General features: G+C 40.2%; 2 protein-coding genes across 2 annotated transcripts; one reads left to right on the top strand and one right to left on the bottom strand.

Moving 5' to 3' along the window:
• The first annotated feature begins 17,445 nt into the window (after positions 1-17,445).
• LOC112201018 (21 kDa protein) lies at positions 17,446-18,255 on the top strand. The gene has a single exon (XM_024342056.2). The coding sequence runs from the start codon at positions 17,523-17,525 to the stop codon at positions 18,102-18,104; it is 582 nt and encodes a 193-aa protein (XP_024197824.1). The 5' UTR covers positions 17,446-17,522; the 3' UTR covers positions 18,105-18,255.
• Positions 18,256-21,294: 3,039 nt separating this feature from the next.
• On the bottom strand, positions 21,295-21,720 carry LOC112171579 (pectinesterase inhibitor 4). Its single transcript, XM_024308743.1, has one exon. The coding sequence runs from the start codon at positions 21,718-21,720 to the stop codon at positions 21,295-21,297; it is 426 nt and encodes a 141-aa protein (XP_024164511.1).
• Between the last annotated feature and the right edge of the window lie 1,055 nt (positions 21,721-22,775).

The raw sequence follows: 22,775 nt of genomic DNA, 5'->3' as shown, positions 1-22,775 counted from the left end.
GATTTTCCCCACCCCACACTTGTCTTTCATCGTCACCCCTACATACTATGTCATGCTCTACTAAGTCCTTGAGACAAGGGTAGAGATATCCTGTACTAAGCTCATGGTAGGGTAGTGAGGGTGATGAAACAAAGGTTTTCAACGTAGGCTCAAAGAGGTTCATTCTAAGGAGTCCCACGACGGGCACAATTGGGGACACATGCTTGTTTGGCTATGGTGGTTACCCTAATGCCTTCTATCCTATCCAGGATCAGTGTATATTATGGCATACAAGTTTTGACAGTCACAACAGCCGAGTTCTAGTACTCTCTAGTCCATTAAAATCTATGGCACATGATCATTGGATTTTCAAAGAAAGATGAGGTTTTGCAAATACAGCCATGAAATTATGAAATTATCAGTAAGCACTCAAAAAGAAAGTATTTTAGCTCAATAGCTCACTTGGGTCAAATGAATCAGACTTAATCCTAGCATGCTTAATGAACCAAGTTACAATCCTATCTCAAATCTTCATACAAGCATCACAATGTCGATTAACCACAGAATTCAATTAAGTCCTTTTTCGATTGTGAAAACCTTCAGCCATGAATTCGGAGACATGTTCATCCTAGACGTTAGGAGCATCCTAAGACTCAAACACACAAAAACACTCTAAAACCAACATTTTTTTTTTTTTTTACAATTTAATTTAATTTCAACACTTGGGTACGGGAACAGGGAGTCTCGATGTGCAATGTGACTGAAACAGCTACCCTTTTTCAAGACTATGTTTAATCCAATATACCTTAGTGTATCACAACATCAATTAAAAACACAATAAAAACACAATCCAACATCAACTATTTTTCATTTTTTTTTTATATACTAACTACTAAAAACACAATAAAGCAATAATCCTTCCCCCATACTTAATTCATGCATTGTCCTCAATGTATAAACAAATATAAATCATGCAAAGCATAAATCAAGCATAGAAGAGAAAGTTAACACAACGAAACCTAAAACAACCTAAAATTCATGAAAATAAAATAGAAGGAAGAGTTCAAGAAAGCAAATCTGCGTTTGATGGCTCCTCCACAGCTACAGTTGAAATGGGTTGCCTCCCATGCAGCGCTTAATGTTTAAAGTCTTTCAGCCTAGACTTGTACCTCCATTTACTCCTTTGGAGGAGCGGTATGCGGACGAGTGGCAGCCCTCTTGCTGGTTTCAGCTTCCTGAGGAGGGTCCTCATGGTGTGATGCAGTAGCGTCCTTGCGAGGAAACCCAGGAGGATAACTCTGCAAGTTATTGACTTCCTGAGCAAGCTTGTTTATTGCAGTGTGACAGCGGATCAAAGAGCAGTTCATCTCAGAGATGTAATCGATCATGCAATTGACTCTCCAATCTGTCACCATAATACCATCGCGAAGAGAGGAACGCAAATCATCAATCGAATCAGACAAGCTTTCCAGGGTGGCCATAGGCCGAGGAGCACGAGCAGCTGGTGAGGAAGAAGACTCTCCGGGATGCAGTCTGGGAGAGCGACAAGGCAGAGGAGGGGGACTGTGGGTACGCTCACGGATAGGACGATGGTCTCATGGACGAGTAAGCCCAGCTTTAGTGGCCGCTTGACGACCTTCTTCCTCCAAAGAGAGAACACGGCGTTGATTGACGCCCCTGCGAGGGGTTACCTTGGTTCGAGCCATGAGGAAGTAGAAGGAATTTGAAACTGCACGCTTTAGACAAACCTTAGTAAAATCTGGAGGAGACAAAAAAGGATGTATATGTAAAGCACAAAATAGGGTAGAAATCTCAACAGGCACACGGTTTTAACAAAGCTTCTCCGGGAAGGAGAAGAGTTATGACAGTTCACGGCCCAAGAAACTCCCCCACGTGTAAATATTCCTTTCTTTTCCTGGATTTATGGCATGCTTTCGGCTATAGCTTGTCTGTCACGGATCCTCGAGATTCGTTTGATTCCCCCACGCGTCCTTTCTTTTCCTTGATTCACGGCAATTAAACCTGCTTTCGGCTGTAGCTTGTCTGTCACAGCTCCTCGAGATTCGTTTGGTTCCCCCACGTGTCCTCCACGCGCCAACAACTTTTCCGTGTTTGCGGGTGACTTTAATCCAACGCGTAGATTTAATCTCAGAGATCATCCATCCAACGGTGGAGATCTGCTCACTCGTTCTATAAATAGGTGCATTCTGAGCGACTGTTCACTCCAAAAGAAAATTCTTCCGAGTTCCAGCCTTTCTCTCTCAACCCTTCAGCCTTTCTTTCGAAACTCAAATCCTTTCTTCATCAACATGGAACCACGAACTCTGCAACTAATGGAGTTACAAACCCAGCAACAGATGGAATTACAAGCCCAACAACCAACCGAGGAGGGAGGAAGCATCCAAGCAGCCGGGAGTAGTGCCAACACGCCTATCAGGCCTACCAATAATCGGTGGACTCCCACACCAGATCAACTAAGAATCTTCCAGGAGCTTTACTACGACAGGGCGCTTAAGAACCCAACTCCAGAGCAGATTCAAGGGATCTGTCTCCATCTGAAACCGTATGGGCAGATCGAGAACAAGAACGTCTTCTTTTGGTTCCAGAACCTCAAGGCTCGTGAGAGGCAGAAGTTGAGGGAATTTCGGAACGTTCGGGTTGGTGGATCTCTCGATCTCAATTTTGGATCCACAAGTTCTACTGATGATGGTAGGTCCATTGATCTAAACTTTGGTTCCACTGGTTCTACTAGTACTGACAGATCCATTGATCTAAATTTTGGGTCACGTGTCGGCTATGGTGTTGATGGATCGATCATGGAACAACGAGGAGAATATCACCAGGAGATTGAAACCCTTCCACTATTCCCCATGCATGGTGAGGACATCTTTGGCAACATGAAGACTACTTCCGAGGGAGGTAGCGGCTATGGCGGTGGCTCTCGCATTTCCCTTGAGCTCAGCCTCAACTCCTACGGAGATGCAGACATGGCTTAGTATAGTGTATAAATTTTTTTTTTTTTTTAAATAGCTGAATAAGACTGAATGAATGCAGTTTTTTTTTTTTTTTTTAATATTTTTATTATTAATTTTTTTTTTAAATATATAGGACTCAAAAATAAAAGACAAATATATAAATCTCTTCCCCCACACTTAAATATTGCATTATCTTCAATGTAATCAATTAAAAGCATGCAATGAAATAAGTAAGTATAGATAGAAGACATTTACGAAAACAAATCCTAAAATAAAAACTAAAGAGAAAATTTGAAAAAAATATAAAGAAATAGGGAAAGAGAAAGCAAATCTGATTATATTCTGAATTGGGTTGCCTCCCAAGTAGCGCTTGTATTTTACGTCTTGCAGCCAGACAGTACCTACATTAAATAAAGTTAGTAACTATAATTAACAAAGAAATACAAAATAAAAACAAGTATAACTATTAATTACAAACTACAAGTATAATTAACAAGTATATTGTACATAAGACACAAGTTAAGTATACAAGTGAGTATAAAACGTGAAAAGTATTTTTACAAGTTTAAAGTGTGAAACAACAAAATAATTTACACGTATAGAGTATTCACAAGTATTTCTTTTGTTATAAACATTATTGATATCGAATCAAATTCCAAGCGGTAAATCAAGTGAACGTGCGGCCCAAGTATAGTCGCCTAGACACAAACTCCCTTTCAAATCGTTTGGGCAACCTTACTGAAATGGCCAGGTGGGGGAGGACGAACACGAGAGGAAAAATCCATTTTGGCATGAGCTACTCCCACATAGTGGTTTAGGCCCATTTGCAAGCACTTCTGGATTCAAAAACCCGTCATGAACGTTGTCCCCTTCCTAGACACCATTTCACATAGGCTTTCTTACTAAGATGAAAAAGTTCATAAGTGTGAAGACAGTTCAACAAGTGTTAATAAAGGCCGCCCTCAACTTAGTATGGAAAAGTCCACCTAATTGCAATCCTCGTTAATTAAATTCGATCTTTGTCCAAAACCTTTACTACTTTGGTTCAAGTTTACACAAAACGAAAAGTCGATTTCATGTTCTTAAACCTAGCAACAATTATGCATAAACCCTATAAGTGTCGACCCAAATAAGATTAATACACAAAGGATATCTATAATGCAAATTTAATTAAACAAACCCACATAAGCAACTCTCGAAGAACAATAATATGAATCTGAAAATTCTCAATTAATCATAAAAATTCCAGAAATTAATATTTGTTCAAACACATGTGTCAACTAGTTCATAACCAACGAAATTCAAAGCAAAGGTTACAAAGGAGAATCGGATTACACCGTGGATGAAGATGAGATGGATGATAAACGTTGTGGGCTCTTGAATCTCGAAAGCAAGCTTCAAGGATGGATATGGATGGTGATGCTCACGGCTTCTCTTCTTCTTCCTTTGGCCTTGCTTGAACTCGTGGAGATGACTAGAGGATGGATGGGAAAATGGAGAGGAAATGGTGAGACAAGGAGATGAAATGGATGAAGGAATGTGTTTTAGAGTGAGAGGAGAAGGTGTTTATATAGGGAAGAGAAAGAAGAGTGAAATTGGAAAAGATGGAGTAAATTAGTGTGAGTAATGATGGAGAAAACATGATGATTACACCCTAAAACATGGAATGTTTTTGGGTGATGATGATGGTGGATTAGTGTGAGAAATGATGGAGAAAACATGATGATTACACCCTAAAACATGGAATGTTTTTGGGTGATGATGATGATGGATTTCCTACTCATTTACTTCAATTTTATCTCCACCGAAAGTTTAGATTCTGCCCAAGACTTCTTCATAACAAATATTCCCCCATGAATGTAGATTACTGTGGTAAAATTTCAAAATGTATTGCCATATGGTTGGGCCGGAAATGCTGCTGGACCTCTTACAGGTCCAGTTTTCCAGTTTTGCTTCTGTAGAAAATTGGGCTGATTGTTTGAATGCCTTCCACTCATAGTTTGCCGGCACTCTTCATAAGAAATGATCCTTGGGCTTTCTAGAATGAATCTGGAAAGTTTCAACTCATTTGAAGTTCGGATGGTTAGTCTGCCACTCCTCATTTCTTGTCTAGCTCGCTTTCTCATTGGCTCAATTTCTCCAAGACACGCTTTCTCAGGCCAAAATGCTCATTTTAGGGCCAAACAGCTCATTTCATCATCATCTACTCCAATGTACCTAAAAAATAGAAATTGAGTTAAAAATCGATTCGTTACGGAATTAACTAAGCAAAATGTGAGGAATTAACTATTAAAATACCGCATTAAAATGCTCCTATCAGGGCCTCCCACGCATCCTGGCTGGGGCCATGGCCTGTAATGCCAGAGTGCCACTCTCTTTGGCATTGGCGCCATGCCTACCTCCGTGTAGGGTGGCGCTTACGTCCTCTCGTAGGGACGTCCTTCCTTGCAGGCATGTTTGCAGCATAATTGTGTGATCTCGTCACTTTAATAGGGATTAAGATGAGACATAGTAGGGACAGACTACGACAATTCTTGTCGTTCCTGTTGAACATTCGTGTTCTTATCTCCCCCTAACGACGGGAAGACTGTCTCATCAAAGTGATATCCGCGAATCTAGCGGTAAGGAGATCGCCTAGCAAGGGCATTTAAGTGGCAGACGATTGTTGGAAGCGCAAATCTAACGTAGTTGCCCATTCGTCTGTAAGGACCCATCATAGAGCGCTGTGGTGGCGCAATTGGCACATAAATGGCTCACTCAAATGTGCGTAAGTACAAAATACGTGTACCCAGTCACTAGCTGTAACGCATAGGTACATTGAGTGGCGGTAGGTCGTAGACGAATTAGCATGGTTGCATGCGATATAGCATCACCCCAAGCGGATGTAAGAAGATTGGTGCGCATTACCAATGTTCGGACTACCATCGTAGTCGTTTCCGCGAGACCAATTGGGTGTGTACATGGGAATGTGATGTCCAACATCAAACCCATTGCAATATCCATCGAAAGTCTTTCGATGTAAACTCTCTAGCATAGTCAAATCCAAATGACTGAATAGGATGATTCGGGGAGTGAGCCCGTTGTCACATGATATGTGCTAGGAGTGTAGCATAAGTAGCATTTATAGGTGGACAATGACACAACACGTGACCAGCGTGTTTGCGTGCCAACCAACATCATGAAATATTTAAACGTCCGCAAGTTGGTTGAATCAATCCACAAAATCCCTACGGATTCTTTATAAGAACAGAATGAGTAATGTCATATCCTTTGCATAGGATGGTCTCAGTCCTAATTTCCCTAAGGAACAGGCTTAGTAAAATGAGCGAGAGGCCTTAGAAGCAACCAGGATTTTGGTTAGGCCTAAGCGTCTGTAGCGCTTTTAGAAGCAAAATGTGTGACTACATCTCCCATCATGGTGTGGGAGCCATGGAAATTAGCATGTATGGCGTCATGGCCACTAGGAGGAACAACCATGGCGTTATGCCCATGGTTGGCGCCATTTATGGCGGCATCTTGCTTCATGTTGCTCAAAAGAAATGATGCCCATGTGAAGTCTTTTGTAGACGGATCATCATATCATGACTAGGATGATCTATCCTGTCGTGACAAAGACAATATGTGTCTAAATCCAAGAGATCTTCTCTCATAAGTTTATTGGATTTTAGAGCTCGAATAGTGACATAAAGTCCACTAGGGAGACACATAAACGTCTCTAAGATGCGTCTTTGTTCGCAATCATTAGAGGTAATGCAAAGGAACTCATTTCCGTTCTCTACATGCATTTTCGCATGGAATTCGTTGGCTATTCATAGGGTACTTTTTGCCCTAAGAGCGAAGAGAGTTTCTGTGACAACCGTAATCAAGGTGCCATTTGGCAAATGGAACTTGGGCTATTCCATGTCCTTAAATTAATACTGATGGTCTAGCCATCGTAGTCACAAAGTCATATGCTCAGAATCAAAATTGAGTCATAATGAAAAGAACTTGAAATTTTATTCATAAGCCAACGAAATACATCATTGTTTCTATGATCAAAGAAAATCTAATCCAATAAAAAGGAATATGGCAATCGCCTACATCTCTTGGAAAATAAAAAAACTTAATCAAAATCGCCAATTTCTGGGTCTTGATCCTTGTAGTCTTCCACCCTTAGATCTAGATCACCATCTTGATCTTCTTGTGCCATGTAATTTGCTTCCCTTGCTTCACGATACGTCTTGTATGCGTTTGCAACATTCTGGGGTGCGGTACATGTTTTGGCCCAATGGTCAATTGATCCACATCGAAAACAAACATCATTATGGTCAGGCTCCCTTGATCGAGGCGCCATTGGGGCGCGATTTGAACGACCTATCCTTTTGGTGGAGTTACCACCATGGTCGGAGGCTCCGCCTCTCTCTCTCTTCACACGTTGACCTCTACGGTTCCGTGCACACCTCTCTTGGCTATTTCCTTCCTCTTTAGGGCGAATATATGGACCAGAACGTCCAGAATTGTCCCTATCCTTAGGGTTTCGCTCCTTGCGTCCTCCATTGGGGGCGCGACTATAGTTAGACTCCGGAATAGGCTTAGTTCCCACGGGTCTAGCATTATAGTTCTTCACAAGGATATTATCGTGCTTTTCAGCTACTTTCATGGCGCCAATGAGCTCATGAAACCTTGTGATACGTCCTGCATTTACATCAATCCGATGATTCTTTGAAATCGTAAGTGCAGAGACGGGGAAGGTAGAGAGAGTCTTCTCGATCAACATTGTATCAGTTATGGCTTGGCCACAATACTCCATCAGAGACTTGATACGAAGAGCTTCCGAGTTATAATCAAGCACAGACTTGAAATCACAAAAGCGGAGGCTATGCCATCGTACTTCTAAATCAGGAAGCATGGAGTCACGAACGTTGCCAAATTGCTGCTCTAGTTCTACCCATAGCTTTCTTGGGTCTTCCTCATTGAGGTATTCATTTTGGAGCGCGTCATTCATGTGCCTTGTCATGAGAATTATGGCCTTAGCTTGTTTTGCTTCAAAAGCAGTAGCTTGCTCGAGTGAGAGCACGTTCTGACCAGGCTCTTGGATGGTTTCCAGAATTCCATCAGCCTTAAGATGTTGGCGCACATCTCGGACCCACCTATGGTATCCTGCGCCAGTTGTCTCGAGTGGGACAAAGCTCAACTTGTTCAGGTAACTCATCCTGAAAAACAACACAAGATTAGGGTTAGTTTCGGAGCGAAAAAGGCTACCACGAAAAACTATTAAATTTCTGAGCGTAGTCGCTTCCAAGAAATTAGGAATTTTCTGAGCGTAGTCGCTTCTAAGAAAATCAGATTCCAAGAGGGGTTTTGGATTAGATCGAAATAACGATGTATGTGGTCGATCGTTTTCTTCTCAACAGACTCTAAGTTTGGAGGACTCTACAAGCTCCAAGCTTGAAGTGAGCGCGAACCCCCACAGTTCGGCTTTTGGTCTCCCCTATATAGAGAAAAGGGGGGTAGAAGAAGGGATTTTGGAAGTCCCCGAGAAAAGAAGAAGAAATTGAAAAACTTCACAAAAACGGGAACTTTTAGAAAAAATTAGCTTAAAAGATGGTCGGAAAAATCGTCGTCGGAAGTACTGTAGCGGCCAGAGTTACTGTAGCTGACCGGAAAATTAACTGGAAAATGGCCGGAAGTCGGCCGGAAAAGTCACCGGAGGGTTGACCGGCGTTGATTGTGGTTGACCGGCCTGCTGACGTGGCTGCTGACTGGATGCCTGCGTGGCTTGATGACGTGGCAGGTTTCTTGGCGGCTATGCGGCTTGGCTTGCACGTGGGCTTCGCTGGGCCTGCTGGCGGGCTTGGGCTGTGAGGTTTTGGGCCGGACGCAGGGCTGGGCTTATCTGCTGCCTTCCCTTTTTTTTTCTTTTTTTTTTTGCTGGTTCGGTAGTAGTCTTTTCCGGTGGCCGGTTCGGACGGTTCTAGGCCCGTTCCGGTCATGATTTTTTGTCTTCGGTGAATTGAGGTGCTGCTGCAACTGCTGGTGAATTTTCGTGGCAGTTGACAGGGTGGAAAGTATCGAACCGGGCAGAAGGATTTTCGATACTTCCGGTGGCCGGTTCGGTGGTTTACCGGCCGGTTCTGGGGGTGAGACCGCCGGTCCTGGACTCCTGGAGTTGAGATCTTAAAGGTGGTCGGCGGTGGTTTCTGGGATTTGAAGGCTACGAATTTAGGGCTTCAGGGTTAGGGCTTCGTGCTGATAACGTGTTTTAGATAAACTGAATTTGAGAGGAATTTGCTGTGTATTCTCATTGATAATAGGGGCCTCTTTATATAGAGGATTACAATGTATAGAATCTCAATCATACAAGGAAAGTAATTCTACATTGATTAGGATTCTAGATCATTCTAATTAAATCCTATTACCACTAGGTCAAGTAACCTAGAGTTTGGGCTAAACACAAATTATGTTTTCCTTCAACAAAGAGAAAGTTTTTGTGTATTTTTCATTTCTATTTCTTGTGTCTTCTGGCAAAGCATTGAGATATGATGTAGTAAATATTACTTTGAGAACTCATGTTACCACTTTGAGTCCTCAAAGTGATAACTATAAAAAAAAAGTTCTCATTAAGGTAAGAGATCATTGTTAGAGTAAAATAGGTTCTAAAATTGGTAATTGTAGTAGGTTCTCTTTAAGTAATTAAGGCTTATCTGGCTATTTTTTATTTTTTAGGAAAATATAATAGTTTCATTCATAGTAATGCAGGCCAAAATTGCACAGATACAAAGCCCTAACTAGGGATGATAGGTTCCATTACATTAAAAAACAATTCCGCTCCTTTATTCAGAAGCCTAGCAAAATGACTATTCAATACATCAGTTTGTATCTTTATTTGCTAATTGCTTTCTTTCATTTTCTAGTAGGAATTCATCAGTGCAGAAAAGGCTCGAGATGTGCAGACTAATAAAGATGGAGGATAAGTATAATTGGATTCAAGAAATATATGGAGCTGTTCAAGTAAACCCTAATTTGTGTTTGGCCCAAACTCTAGGTTACTTGACCTAGTGGTAATAGGGTTAAATTAGAAGGATTTCGATTCCTATTCAATGTAAGATTACTTTCCTTGTATGATTGAGATTCTATACATTGTAATTCTCTATATAAAGAGGCTCGTATTATCAATGAGAATACACAGCGATTTCCTCTCAATTTCAGTTTCTCTACAATACGTTATCAGCACGAAGCCCTAACCCTGAAACAAATAGCCAAACCTTGATTCAAGAAACTAAAAACCTTGAATCCGAATACAAAACCTTGAAGCCTTTTCTGCCTCCACCTCACACATTGAAGAACTCGATCCCAGGAGTCCAGAACCAGTGGCCCCACCCAAAGAACCGGCCGGAAACCCACCAAACTGGCCACCTGAAACTCGCAGCAAATATTCCACCGGTTCACCATCATCCGGACCTCCTATTTCAACCAAATTTTGTAACAAGAAGCTCCTCCAGTTGAAGATTTAGGAACCGAAAGAAATATCACAAAAACCAGCCAAAACATTGCTGAACCGGCCAACTGAAAGTCCAGCAGAAAAACCGGCAGAAGGAAAAGAAGAAAAAAAAAAAAAAGGAGGAAGAGAAGCTGCAGCCCAGAGACCCAAGCCGAGCCCACAGACAAGCCACGTCAGCAACCACGTCATCACTGGACCCCATTGCCACGTCAGCACACATGGACCCACTGCCGTGTCAGCATCAGGACCCACTGCCACGTCAGCGATGGTTGACCAATTCCGGTCCTTTCAGGCCACTTTTTCCAACCTATTTCGAGGTATTTTTTACTAAACGTTCCCCTTTTTTTAGAGTTTTTAAATTTAATTTCTCTTCTTTTTCGGGGACTTGCAACCTCCCTTCTTCTACCCCCCTTTCTTTATCATAGGGGAGACCAAATTAAGCCGAACTGTGGGGGTTCGTGCTCACTCCAAGCTTGGAGCTTGTAGTTGGTGGTGAATATAATAAGTCTTTGATGACCACAGCTTGACCACAGACCATCAATTATGTTGAGCAACCCCGAAAGTGTCACCTTATGTTGTTGCTTGTACTTCTTCTTAGAGGAAGAAGAAACTTCCCCTTCTGGCGATTCTGTCCCCTTTCTTGATGTCTTTAGCTTGAGCATACACATTGGCCAAGTAGGAGTCTATCACATAACCTCTGTGTTTCTTGTGGAAAATCAGTTTGTATAAACGCTTTTCATCGGAGAGACGGTCCTTTGGTTTAATGCACACGTAACGCCACTTGACATTGAAGTTTTCGAATGTGTTGGTGACTTCTTGATCGTCGTCAAGGGCGAAGGCGGTGGTCTTCTGCTTAGGGGTTTTGCTAATGCGGATGCTTCAAGTTTGGGGGCCAATTTTAGCTCGGAGGTAGAGCTCAACGTAGTTGTATATTTGGTTGCGTTCTCCGACTTCAATGTACTCTTCAACCACAAAAGTTTGCTCAGAAGAGAACAAGGACGACATGAGGAGTGAGAACATGTATTTTCTCACCTGCTTCGGGATGATTTGCTCCGCCAGGGAACAGCCAAAGATCACTGTTGCGGCAAAGGAGCCATAAGTTGAGAAGAAGATAGACATTGTGTTACTAGCTTTCAGGTTTCTGACAATTAATTTTGGATGTGAACGTCAGATTACTTATGTTAATTAAGAATTCTCACCCGTAGAAGAGAGACTTCACTACATTAGCTTTTGATCTATCAACTGAGTTATGAAATATACAATCAAATAGGGAACTTATATAGCACAATTCCATAAATATATCTAATAGGACTAGAAACACAATCTATCCTTGAATCCGTAGGAATCGTGCTTGTAGACTTTAAGCTTAACTTGCATGGAAAACAAGACCTTAACAAAATAAGAAAAGTAACTAATCCCTTGCAGACTAAAGCCTAAAACAAAAGAATCCTAGTTCAGAATACGAGAACAACCTGTTAATCTTTGATAAAGATGACAGAAATCCAAACCCCTCGTGAGCTCCAAGCAAACTCTGTACCTACAACAAAGCATCACACTACCTTTCATGTGGATCAATTTATATTGCGTTGGGCTATTATTTTCCGTTTGGGCTTGGTGATTGGGCCACCCAGCTGTTCCAATGAACATACATCTTGAGTGATGAAATTTTGTTTCGGGTCTTTGGACTGTTTCCTTTTCCTTCTCTCTCAACATGGGAGGTTTCAGTATGGTGGAGATCGAACAGAACTATAGAACTGAAGTTTCAGTATCTTCTCTTCTACTTGAAGCTTATCCTATTATTCTTTTTTATCAATCCCTATCATGTTAAAGGTTATAGCTCTGTATGGCCTTTGGTAAAATACTAAAATATGAGTCTAATGTTCACAAAGCCGTCACAAATTATTGATCCACACATTAATTCACTGTACTTAAAGTTTGAAAGTTAGTTCTATGATGTCCTTTCTCATGGGGAAGGTGATGAAAAAGTTCACATAAGTGATCAAGCACTTGCTCGTTATTATCCTACTTTACTTACCCAGCCGATTATAATATCATTGTTTTCATCTCTTTGAGACAATTTTCCAAATACTTTTCCATACTCTTTGTCAAAATTTATTTTATGTTCACTCTAACAAGTTCTTAATTGTTATTAGGCTCTGAAACAGGGACATGGAGAAACTGATACATATACCAGCTTTTCTGATCTTCGATCGGCCAAACCCTGATAGGTGCTTGTCGGCCGCAAAATTTTCTGCTCGCGCTTTGAGTATGCTTGAAAATATTGTATACAATTGATGATAGCTCATTGTTGGTCACATGATTGTCTTAATTATATGCCAAATTGTCAATAATGCATCTTGGCAGGTCCCATTTTTTCTTTATTTTGGTTGTTTGGTAGGTCCTTTAAGAAGTGATTGGAGCCTGGGTTTTCTGTGCAGCAGCAATAAACCCTGGTTATGCCTCTTGATATTTAATGACCCGAGAAAACTGGATGTCGGCAAGGGAGGAGTGGGGGACTGGAGAAGAGGCCTAGGGTGGTGGTTTGTTAATCAATGAAAGTTTATTCAGAAATAGAAAAGCATTTGTTGTAGTTAGGCTGTGTTCCTTTCACATATCTTTGTACGGCCTCGGCCTCGAAAGCTCTCATTTATGTGTTCCACGTTACAATGTTTTCTTGTTTGTTTCCCACTTGAGTATTTTTAGTTGGTTATCGTATCCACTTTCTCTACACCATTTCTTCTTATCTACACGTTCTTTATTCACTTCACAACTACCTCAGGATCGGAACTACCTGAGTTACTTTTCCAAGGAGTTATATCCAAGGAAATTTACCTAAACTTCGGCAGTCAGACACCCAGCCCCGGTAAGTGAGGTGAGAAAAGGTAACCACTTTCGAATCACATGTTTGTTGAGCAATTGAAGTAGTACTAGCTTGACCCTCTCGACCTATAGGTTTCCACGAAGTAAGTGCTTGTTAAAATGCATGAAATAAACTCATTTAAAAATAAGACAAGTGGTGAAATAATTAGTGATACTTAATAAATTTTAAAAAAGATCTCTAAGATTTGTCTAGTAAATACTAAGCAATGACAATAATCAAAACAACATGGAGTACGCGCTGATTTCTTCATTTCAAGAGTAGGATCGGATAAAAGAAAAAATTTAAAAAAAAATTATTCATTTATAGATTTGCTACTGGTCATAGTCATATATAGGCTCACATGTGTCTTCTAGAATTCTAGTTAAGTAAGCACTCAGCGCAGAGATTATAGAATTAAAAGTCATTAGCCCGCCATTGTGTTTGTGACAGAGTCACTTTGGCAGTTTATGCTTCAAGAAATCCTTAAATCCTGTAACCTGTTGCATGACTAATGGAAAATCTAATGCTCTATAATCCGTGATTGGTGTGTGTAGGGCTGTAGGCACAACAGGGCTTCTGCTTTTTAAATTTGTCCTCCAATCCACAGCTTCCTGCGATGTGGATCCTACGTGATCGATTACCCCCAGGCTACTGATGCGAATTTATATTTGTATCTGCCATTCTGCTTATTCATAAAGATATTTAAGCCAAGTCGGTCGCATTTTCAAGAAATTTAATATCTAATTATAGTATAGCAAAATAAGATTGTCATGGGCCTAAATTTTCATGAAGTTGACAAAGATTTCACTGGCATTTTATTTGATAATATGTTCTGCTATCTGTTCACATTTCTTTTCAGCTTCATTTGTGCACCGTCGACCTTTGCTTAGCCTTTCCAAATCGAATACAATGAAAATACAAAAAAATAGCACATTAGCATTTTTTATTTGGTAACAATCCATTAGCATCTGGACTCGCCAAAAACAAAAATCATTCATTGGGAAATTGCCAACCCTAGGACCCCAAAGTCATTTTCATTTTCATTCTCTATGACCTTTCCAAATGTTAAAGAAAAAGGAGTGAAATTTGCACTATTCTAATTAAATATAGAGAAAATCGTTCAAACAGTGTCTGAACTTTTCCATACTATTAATTTTCGTACCTATACTTTCAACCTGAAAATTTAAACCCGACCCAATTTCCGTACCTGGCAACAGTAATATCGTCAATGGCGTTAATTTTTGAAGGGTAAAATTGGTACTTCATATGGTTTGAGATATGAAGCGGAACCACCCCGAAACTTCTCGTCTTGGCTCATCCTATTCGTCTCCGTCACTTACAGCGTCTATGCCCTCAAGCTCGCCTCCACCTCACTCGTCGCCAGTGACATCGACGACCCGTTCTCCACTCCCCGCCACCTCACCACCCCAACCTCATTACTCACCAACACCAACAACAATTGATGGATCCCAATCCCAGTATAAAAGGATATCCGAGTCCTTGTATTGCATTTTTCATCAATCCGAACACCAGCAAGATTCTCCTCTGGTCTTGCAAGTTTTGTCAACGGTGGCAAAGCTCTCCGCTTGAGAACAGTATCTTATCCCTGTGTGGTGAGAATGACAAGGCCAGAAGCGGCAGAGCATACTATATCTTTAATTTCTTTTGGATTACTCCATGAGGTTTTAATTGTTTGTTCTGTTGATATCCACGAAACGAAGGTTGATTGAGAATTTTGCAGTAGTCTAATCAAATAGTGGTTTAGAAATAGCTTTGTTGCAAATGAGGTATGGTCACAGTAAGAACTTCCTTTATAGGATCAAGAGAGGAGGAGTAAATAAAGGAAGAACTTTTCAAAAATGGTTCTACTTCCAGCGAAGGAGGTTTCAAGCAGAATTGGGAAATTGATTTTTGCCAAGTATATCTTGCCGAAAGGGTAGATGGCATGTTCCCCACAAGATGGTTTATTGAGAGATTGAGGTAATTTAGTCCCTGACCCAGACGATCTCATGCAGCTCCACTTGAGTGAGTTTGGGCAACCAAAGAAACCTTTAGGAATTGACCCATTTAGAAAGTTCTCACCCATTTGAATCAAGAGGCAGAGCTCCTGTCAAATTTCTATTTATTTATTTTAATTAAATAGAGGATTAGGCCCTGTCAATTTGTTCAAAGACGAGTCTAGGATTTGAAGTTTTCTATTTCTGTCCATACCTTGAGTAATAGACCCAGTGAAGTTGTTCTCCAATAGCTGCAAAACCTGGAGCTCGGGCAAGTCTGCCTCGCTACACATGGCCAGCACCCCGCTTGCGCAAAGCCTGCCCAGCCCCGCGAGTCCATTAGCCTCTCTAGCTCACGCATAGGCCCTGCTCAACCCTTGCAGCCCCGCCCAGCCCATGCACGGCCCCCAGCCCTTCAATTTGAATAAACCAGATTAAGGTTTTGGAGGCCGAAGAATTTTAGCACTATTATGAAGTGAATCAACCATCAGAGAAAGAGAGAAAGAAAAGAATTCGAAAGCAGGTGGAAGGAGAGGGTTAACTTCAATTTTTGTTTTTTTTTTTTTTTGTTTCCAGAAGTACCAATTTTACCCTTCAAAAGTTAACGCCGCTGACGATATTACTGTTGTCAGGTACGGAAATTGGATCGGGTTTAAATCTTCAGGTACCATTTTGATGTTTTTGAAAGTACAGATATGAAAATTAATAGTCTAGAAAAGTTCAGACACTGTTTGGACGATTTTCCCTTAAATATATTCCACACTACATTTCCCACTTTTAGCTGTGGAAATGTCAAAAATGCCACATTCTTTATCTTCTCAAACAGCCCCTCTCCTCTAGTGATCTCAGAAGGCTGTGCTTTGAAAGAACAGAGTCATGGACAGTTCGATCTATCAGGATACCTTCAAGTTGTAGTATGTGTGTGTGCCTATAAGATGGACTAATTCATTCCATGCCTCATTCTCCGTCAAACACAGAATTTCTTTAGTGCTTTTTTAACAATAGATAGTATGTAAGAACTCCATCACCACGTCAATCACGTACCCTTTAAGCTTTGTTTTGCTGCTTAAGGTGCTTTCTCAGTATTTTTTTCTTTTTTCAATCAACTTTAGATTTTAATGAAAATGAAAAAAAAAAAAAAAAAAACATAAAAGAAGGGTTCATTACAAGCGTAGAGAGGGTATAGCTCATAATGAGATATTGAAATTTAATATTTGTGAGAGAGGGCTTTTCTTTTGATTAAAAGCTTTTGTCACTTCTTTGAAAGTTGAAGTAATTGATTGAAACTGTTACCATCCCCAAGCCAATCGGTTTGCTGGGTCGTCCTAAATCTGGTACACAGAGGAATGCAAAGCAAGCAATAAATGGGGAAAAAAAAGATCAACGAAGGAAGGAAAAACTGGCAAATGGGAAGCATGAGAATACCCGTGGAGAATTATTAGGTAGTCCCGGAGTGTGTTTGGTTCAAGCTCGCAACTCAGGAGCCAAGATCACTTGCTTGAGGATGGGGATGGAGGCCATGCGATTTGTGGACCACCAATGTGCGGAAGAGGCAGATGATATAATTTGGCCATGGCTACCTTAACCAATAAATAAGCTTAACCATATGCCAATACAGAAGGATCAGCTATGTTCTAGATGGTTTTCTTGTAAGCACTTTGGGAAGATGGATGAGGCACCTAGAATTCCTGGTAAGTTATGGACTTCTAGTGGTGTATTAGTGTTCGATTAGCTAAAAGTAGGAGAGGAAGTGTGGAATGTAATTGAGAGAGTGCAAATTTCACTCCCTTAAAGAAAATATTGTATTACAACAACGTATTTTTATTTACATTTGAACTTGTTTTTTATGAGTTTTTTATAACTAATAAATTTCATTAGAAGGTATTAGATTCATCACCCTATATACTTTAGCTAAAGACCCTTTAATTTGCTTATTTTAGCTTCGATCGAAGACTATCCTCTTCCAATTTTTTCTTACCCTTCCCAAACTCCAAGAAGACATTAACCCATTTGACCATCCATAACCTAACCATACTTGACCATGAAAGTGTAAAAGGACATTAACCCAATTTGTCTATACACGCAGTCGTACAGGGTGTAGATTAGCACAGATGCTCACCAATCCCATCCCCTCTATAAATACACCATCCCCCTCATCCTCATCCTCAAACCTCAACTTTCCCAATCAGTCCCTTACTCTCTCATCCCTACTCCAACTCAGCCTCATAACAATGGCTAGATCCTCCATTCTCTTTCTACTTCTTGCCCTCTTCGCCCTCACCGCCAACTCTGCTTCCACCACCACTGCCTCCAACTTCGTCAAAACCTCATGCAGCACCACCACCTACCCTGACCTCTGCGTTCAGTCCCTCTCATCATTCTCCACCGCGATCCAGCAAAGCCCTCGCCAGCTGGCGCAGACCGCCCTCTCCGTCAGCCTCACCCGAGCCCAGTTCGCCAAGTCCTTCGTCACCAAGCTGACCAAGTTCAAAGGTTTGAGCCACAAGGAGTACGAGGCCATCGACGACTGCCTTGAGGAGATGGGTGACAGCGTCGACCGGCTGAGCAAGTCCGTGGACGAGCTGAAGAAGATGGGGAAGTCATCCAAGGGCCAGGATTTCTTATGGCACATGAGCAATGTCGAGACTTGGGTCAGCGCTGCGTTGACTGACGACAACACTTGCCTTGATGGGTTCTCCGGGAAGGCCATGAATGGCAAGATCAAGGCCTCCATTAGAGCTCAGGTGCTTAATGTTGCTAAGGTTACTAGTAATGCTCTGGCCCTTTGCAACCACTTTGCCTCCAAATACTGAGATATGCAGACCCTGTAGTTGAGTTTGTCTTTATGATTAAGAACTATATATATGGTTTTGATGCGTAGTATATGTATACCCCAGTCAGTATTTTATATATATGACAATATGAGATGTAGAATTTGTGTTACAAGTGTTAATTTTGTGTTAATGACCTAGTTTTGGTACTTTAATTAAGCTCGGAAACTACATATATATAGATCGATCGTCTTCACGCAATAGATACTACCCAGCTAGATCTGTGTAATGGTCGACCAAGCTGTCATTACCGCAACACATGAAATAGGTCTTTCAATGCATAAAATCGGCTATGATCTGTCTATCAAATTGGTCTACTTTGTTGTGCTAATGTATCTGTATTAGGAAAGAGACTGTAAACGGTTTCTAAGGCTTTTCTGTTTGATTTTGATTAGTATCCCTTGATTGAAGGATTAATTGGCTTATGACAGATTTGCTTGTAGGCACAAAATCTCAATTGAAGTGACTGGCATAATTAAAATAGGTAAATGTTTTTCGGGTAGTGATGATGGTGATGCGAAGCAACAGTCTGTTTTGTTTAGATTAGATTGAACTCATTATGATTTAGTGACGGAAAGAAATTTGGAGGCTGTGAAAAGGTTAAAGGGTGGGCTGTGTGGAGGAGACAAAGAGGAGGCTGGTGGAGACTCACCGTGTGACGATGGTCACGTGAGTGGGTGAGCCAGTTAGGGACGTGGGGGGGGACTGAGAGCCAGTGAGGTTCCGTAACCGTAAGTAACCCTGGCCTAGCCATGAATGCAAAATGTGAATGATTTTCTTCCACATGCTGCACATGCATTGCCACACAAATCAACGTTACTATAATACTATCTTACACATGACCAAGTCACTGACCCCATCTTAGGGGCCTCTTTTTGGGCAAAATATTAACGTCATTATCCAGACATCATGGTCAAGCCGAATTTTGAGAATTTCAATTTCCAAACTGATTACTTTACTCGTTAGATAGATCTCCATTGATATTATCATTGTAGAATATATCTGTAGAGAGTGTCAATTTTTTTTTTCCGGTATTTTTAGTCATACTTTCGATAAACTATTTGTATAATTAAATAGTAGTCTCAAAATTATAAATAAACAAATTGTTTGATATTTTCATTTGGAGCAATTCCTATGAAATTATGGTTTAGTGACCCATCTCAATGAAATGCATTCTTTATAGAGCACAAAGTCTGTCCGAACGAAGGCCAACTCAATGTTCAAGAGACTTCTCAAATTAAGGTTAAAAATATATTTATATGACGTCTCGATCGAAAGTTGCTCGTATTAAATCTTCATAAAAAGACCCTATATTACTAACGATCCATGCAAAAACCTTGTTTTGGTGTACGTGCTGATAAGATTGGGGGTTTAATTTGTTCCACAGACGATCTCTTCCTATGTGTGAAGTTGCATTTTCAAGTCTTTGACTTGTAACACATTCAGGTAAACTCCTAGTATCTACATGCATGTGATGCCTACCCATAACAGAATCTGCCAAATTATGCTAAAAAGTAAATCATATCAACAATTCAATTCTCTGATGAAAAAAAATTAAAAATTTTCAGTTTTTTAGTCACGGATCCTTATCCCAGTGGATCACTTATTTTGTATGGGCCTGGGAACCCATCAATGTATGATGACATTTAATTGTCAGGCAAATGAATACTGAAAATAGTCGATCGGGAGACTATTTGAGCTTATGGACATGGGCGTACGGAGACGGGGGTAACCCTCATCATATTTTCATCTAAATTGTTGATTAATTAAACTTTTTATAAAAAAATATAATACAATACTATAATGACCATCTTATTAAGTCCTAACAAATGACAATAATGTATTTTTAGCTTTACTTTTGGTTCAATTAGATACATAATTTTATCTCTTTACTTTCCGGTTTTAAGGTTTGATACATTCATTTTTCAATTTCTAATAATACAGAGAAAATCATGACCGATATTCTCAAATAAATCAATCTAATAAAGTAATTTATAAAACTAGGTATAACTCAACTATTCAAAGATTTTACATGGAGCAATTATGTTGTCAAATATTTTTATTTTATTCTAATGTAATAGCAATTTATGTTTTGACCCTTTTAAGTAAAATTTCTAACTACGCTTCCTGGATTCTTTTGAGCTTCATGTTTCGATATTTCTTCTTTTCTAATAATTACTTTGTCAATGAAATGAAGGAACGGAACCTAGAAGATTTTCAAGGATAAGGTGACTGCGCGCTGTTTGGTCCTCTTTCCGGTGCCTTGGACGTTTCTACTGACACTCATGTGAGCAGCTAGACTTTAATTGTACAAAAGTTGGAGGGTCTAATTTTCAAAATGCAAGAAAATAAAGGTTCAATCATCGGACAATTACCAATCATCCATTGTACATGTGATTATACATCAAGTCTAAATATGGGCTGTCCCTCATTGACCTCCATCGATTGTCTAAGATAAGTGCATAAGTAGTTTTTAGATCAATTGTTACTTGTTAGTCGATCGGGAGTAGAGATTAAAACTTGAAACTTGAGGGTTCATTTAATAAAAATATTGGAGGTAGCCAGTTTTTTTTAGCTTTCCAGTACATGCATCGCACAATCGCACATTGATGTCGGAAACAAAACCCAAGATAGGCTAATGGTGGAAACCTAATTTCATACTAACGTACGAATATGACGTGCATCATGGCTGACTGGCTGTGGTTGAAACATGCTGTAGCTAGCAATCATTCATATATTTTAAAAGTCATGTGGGAAAAGTGGAAAACCTCTGATAAAAAGGAGAAATAATTAGTTAAAGGACAGCTACAGAATCAAAGTTCCAGAAACTTCAACCGTCTTTAACTTATTATAGATGAGATCTTCAACATGGGGCTTATTTGTTGGTTTGTATGAGCTTGGTCGACATCGACGGATCTCATTATCAAAACTCTGAAAGAAATCCAAATAAACAAAACAAAATAGAGCTCAAAAGTACCTCTTAGCATAATACGTATCATATTAGAATCCAAAACTACACCATTTTTTAATTACACTTAAACAGCCAGAAAACTATAAAATTAGGGCTGCAGCACTAATAATTGAGGCTGTTGATGAGAGACAGGGCATTACTAGCCAATCTAGAAATATTGACGATGCTCTTACTGATGGCGTTCTTCACATCCAAGCTCACCTAGCCCTTCACCTCATCAAACCCTTCCATACAAGTATCATCGTCTGTTAGGGCAGCGCTGACCCAAGTCTTTATGTCACCCAACTGGTATTCCATATTGGCACCTCCCAAGTTGCTCATGGCACTCACGGACTGCTTGAGCTCGTCAATGGAGTCCCTGATATTCTCTATGCAATCCTTGACGACCAAAGCCTCTGAGTGTGTCAATCCATTCCTCTTGGACAGCTTCGTCACGGTGGAGGAGGCGTTGCGGGCGGCTTTAAGGGCGACAGAGAGGGCGAAGCTGCAGAGCTTCTGAGGGTTTGAGTTGATTGTGGAGGCGTAGGAGAAGAGGGACTTGTAGCAAATTTGTGGGTATGTGGTTGAATTGCAAGCTCTTAGGAGATAGGAGTTGTGAGGTTCTGGGGTTGAAGAGGAGGCTGCCATGGTTGTGTGCATGTTTATCATGATGATGATAATGATAAATGGGAGAAGAGTGACATGAGATATGAGAGTTTGAGCTCCCATTTTTGTTTTTCTCGGATTGATGGGTGACTGTGTGAGAGGAGGCCAACACCAATTTATAGGCATTTGAAGTATTAAAGTATATATGAAGTCTAAATTTTTACACCATGAACTAGTCCAAATCTCAAATACATTATTTTTAGCCAAAAACAAAAAAAAGATAGAGAGAGAGCGCGCTGTTCTTTCAATAGTATATAAGCAATAAACGAGATGGCACATGATCATTTGCTAATTAAGCATTTAGATCTTGCAGTGGAACCAACCAATTAAAAAGAAAAAATGTAGAGCAAGGTAACAGTTTAGTGAAATATCCAAGGTATTATTCTGATAAAACAAGAGACAATATCTTAGAAGACAGTGAGAATAATGTTCATGGGTCATAAATGTCCCTGTGAAACAGGCTAGCTAGCTATATATATAACGTAATTATCCCCAATACTATAGCTTGAGATATATTACCCAAATTATAACAGGCTTGTGTACTTAATTTCATTTTAATGGCTATCAAGGTCAGTACTTTTTCTTATGCTGACAGTTATACAATTTTATATTGGCCATTGGTCAATTCTGAAATAACGTAATCTCATTCATACATCGCGAAACTCACATGGCAATGGAATTTTTTTTTGAATATTTGCAGCTGCCCTCAAGCCTTAATTAATGAAACTGTCGAATACAAAATGAGGACATAGAGCCTAAACCCTGATTACAATATTTAAAGTATTTCCCAAAATAATATTAGGAATTTATATAGATTTACATGTATTCTAACAAGCACCAACTAGCAAAGAGTGTCTTACTGGCTACTCAATTTGCTTTGACATAGCGGTGATATAATGGAAAGATAACTCGATATGTAACCCGATTACAACGTAGCATAATTACTATAATCCCAACTTTCCCACTATGTTGCCGCCGGAGAATAAATCCGACGACATTAAGCTCTTTTTTCTTTTTGTGAACAGACATGAGAAAGC

This window comes from Rosa chinensis, chromosome 1 (assembly GCF_002994745.2).
Source record: "Rosa chinensis cultivar Old Blush chromosome 1, RchiOBHm-V2, whole genome shotgun sequence".
Taxonomy (NCBI): Eukaryota; Viridiplantae; Streptophyta; class Magnoliopsida; order Rosales; family Rosaceae; genus Rosa; species Rosa chinensis.
The sequence above is the reverse complement of the archived record's forward strand: the minus strand, read 5'-3'. Positions and strand labels throughout refer to the sequence as shown.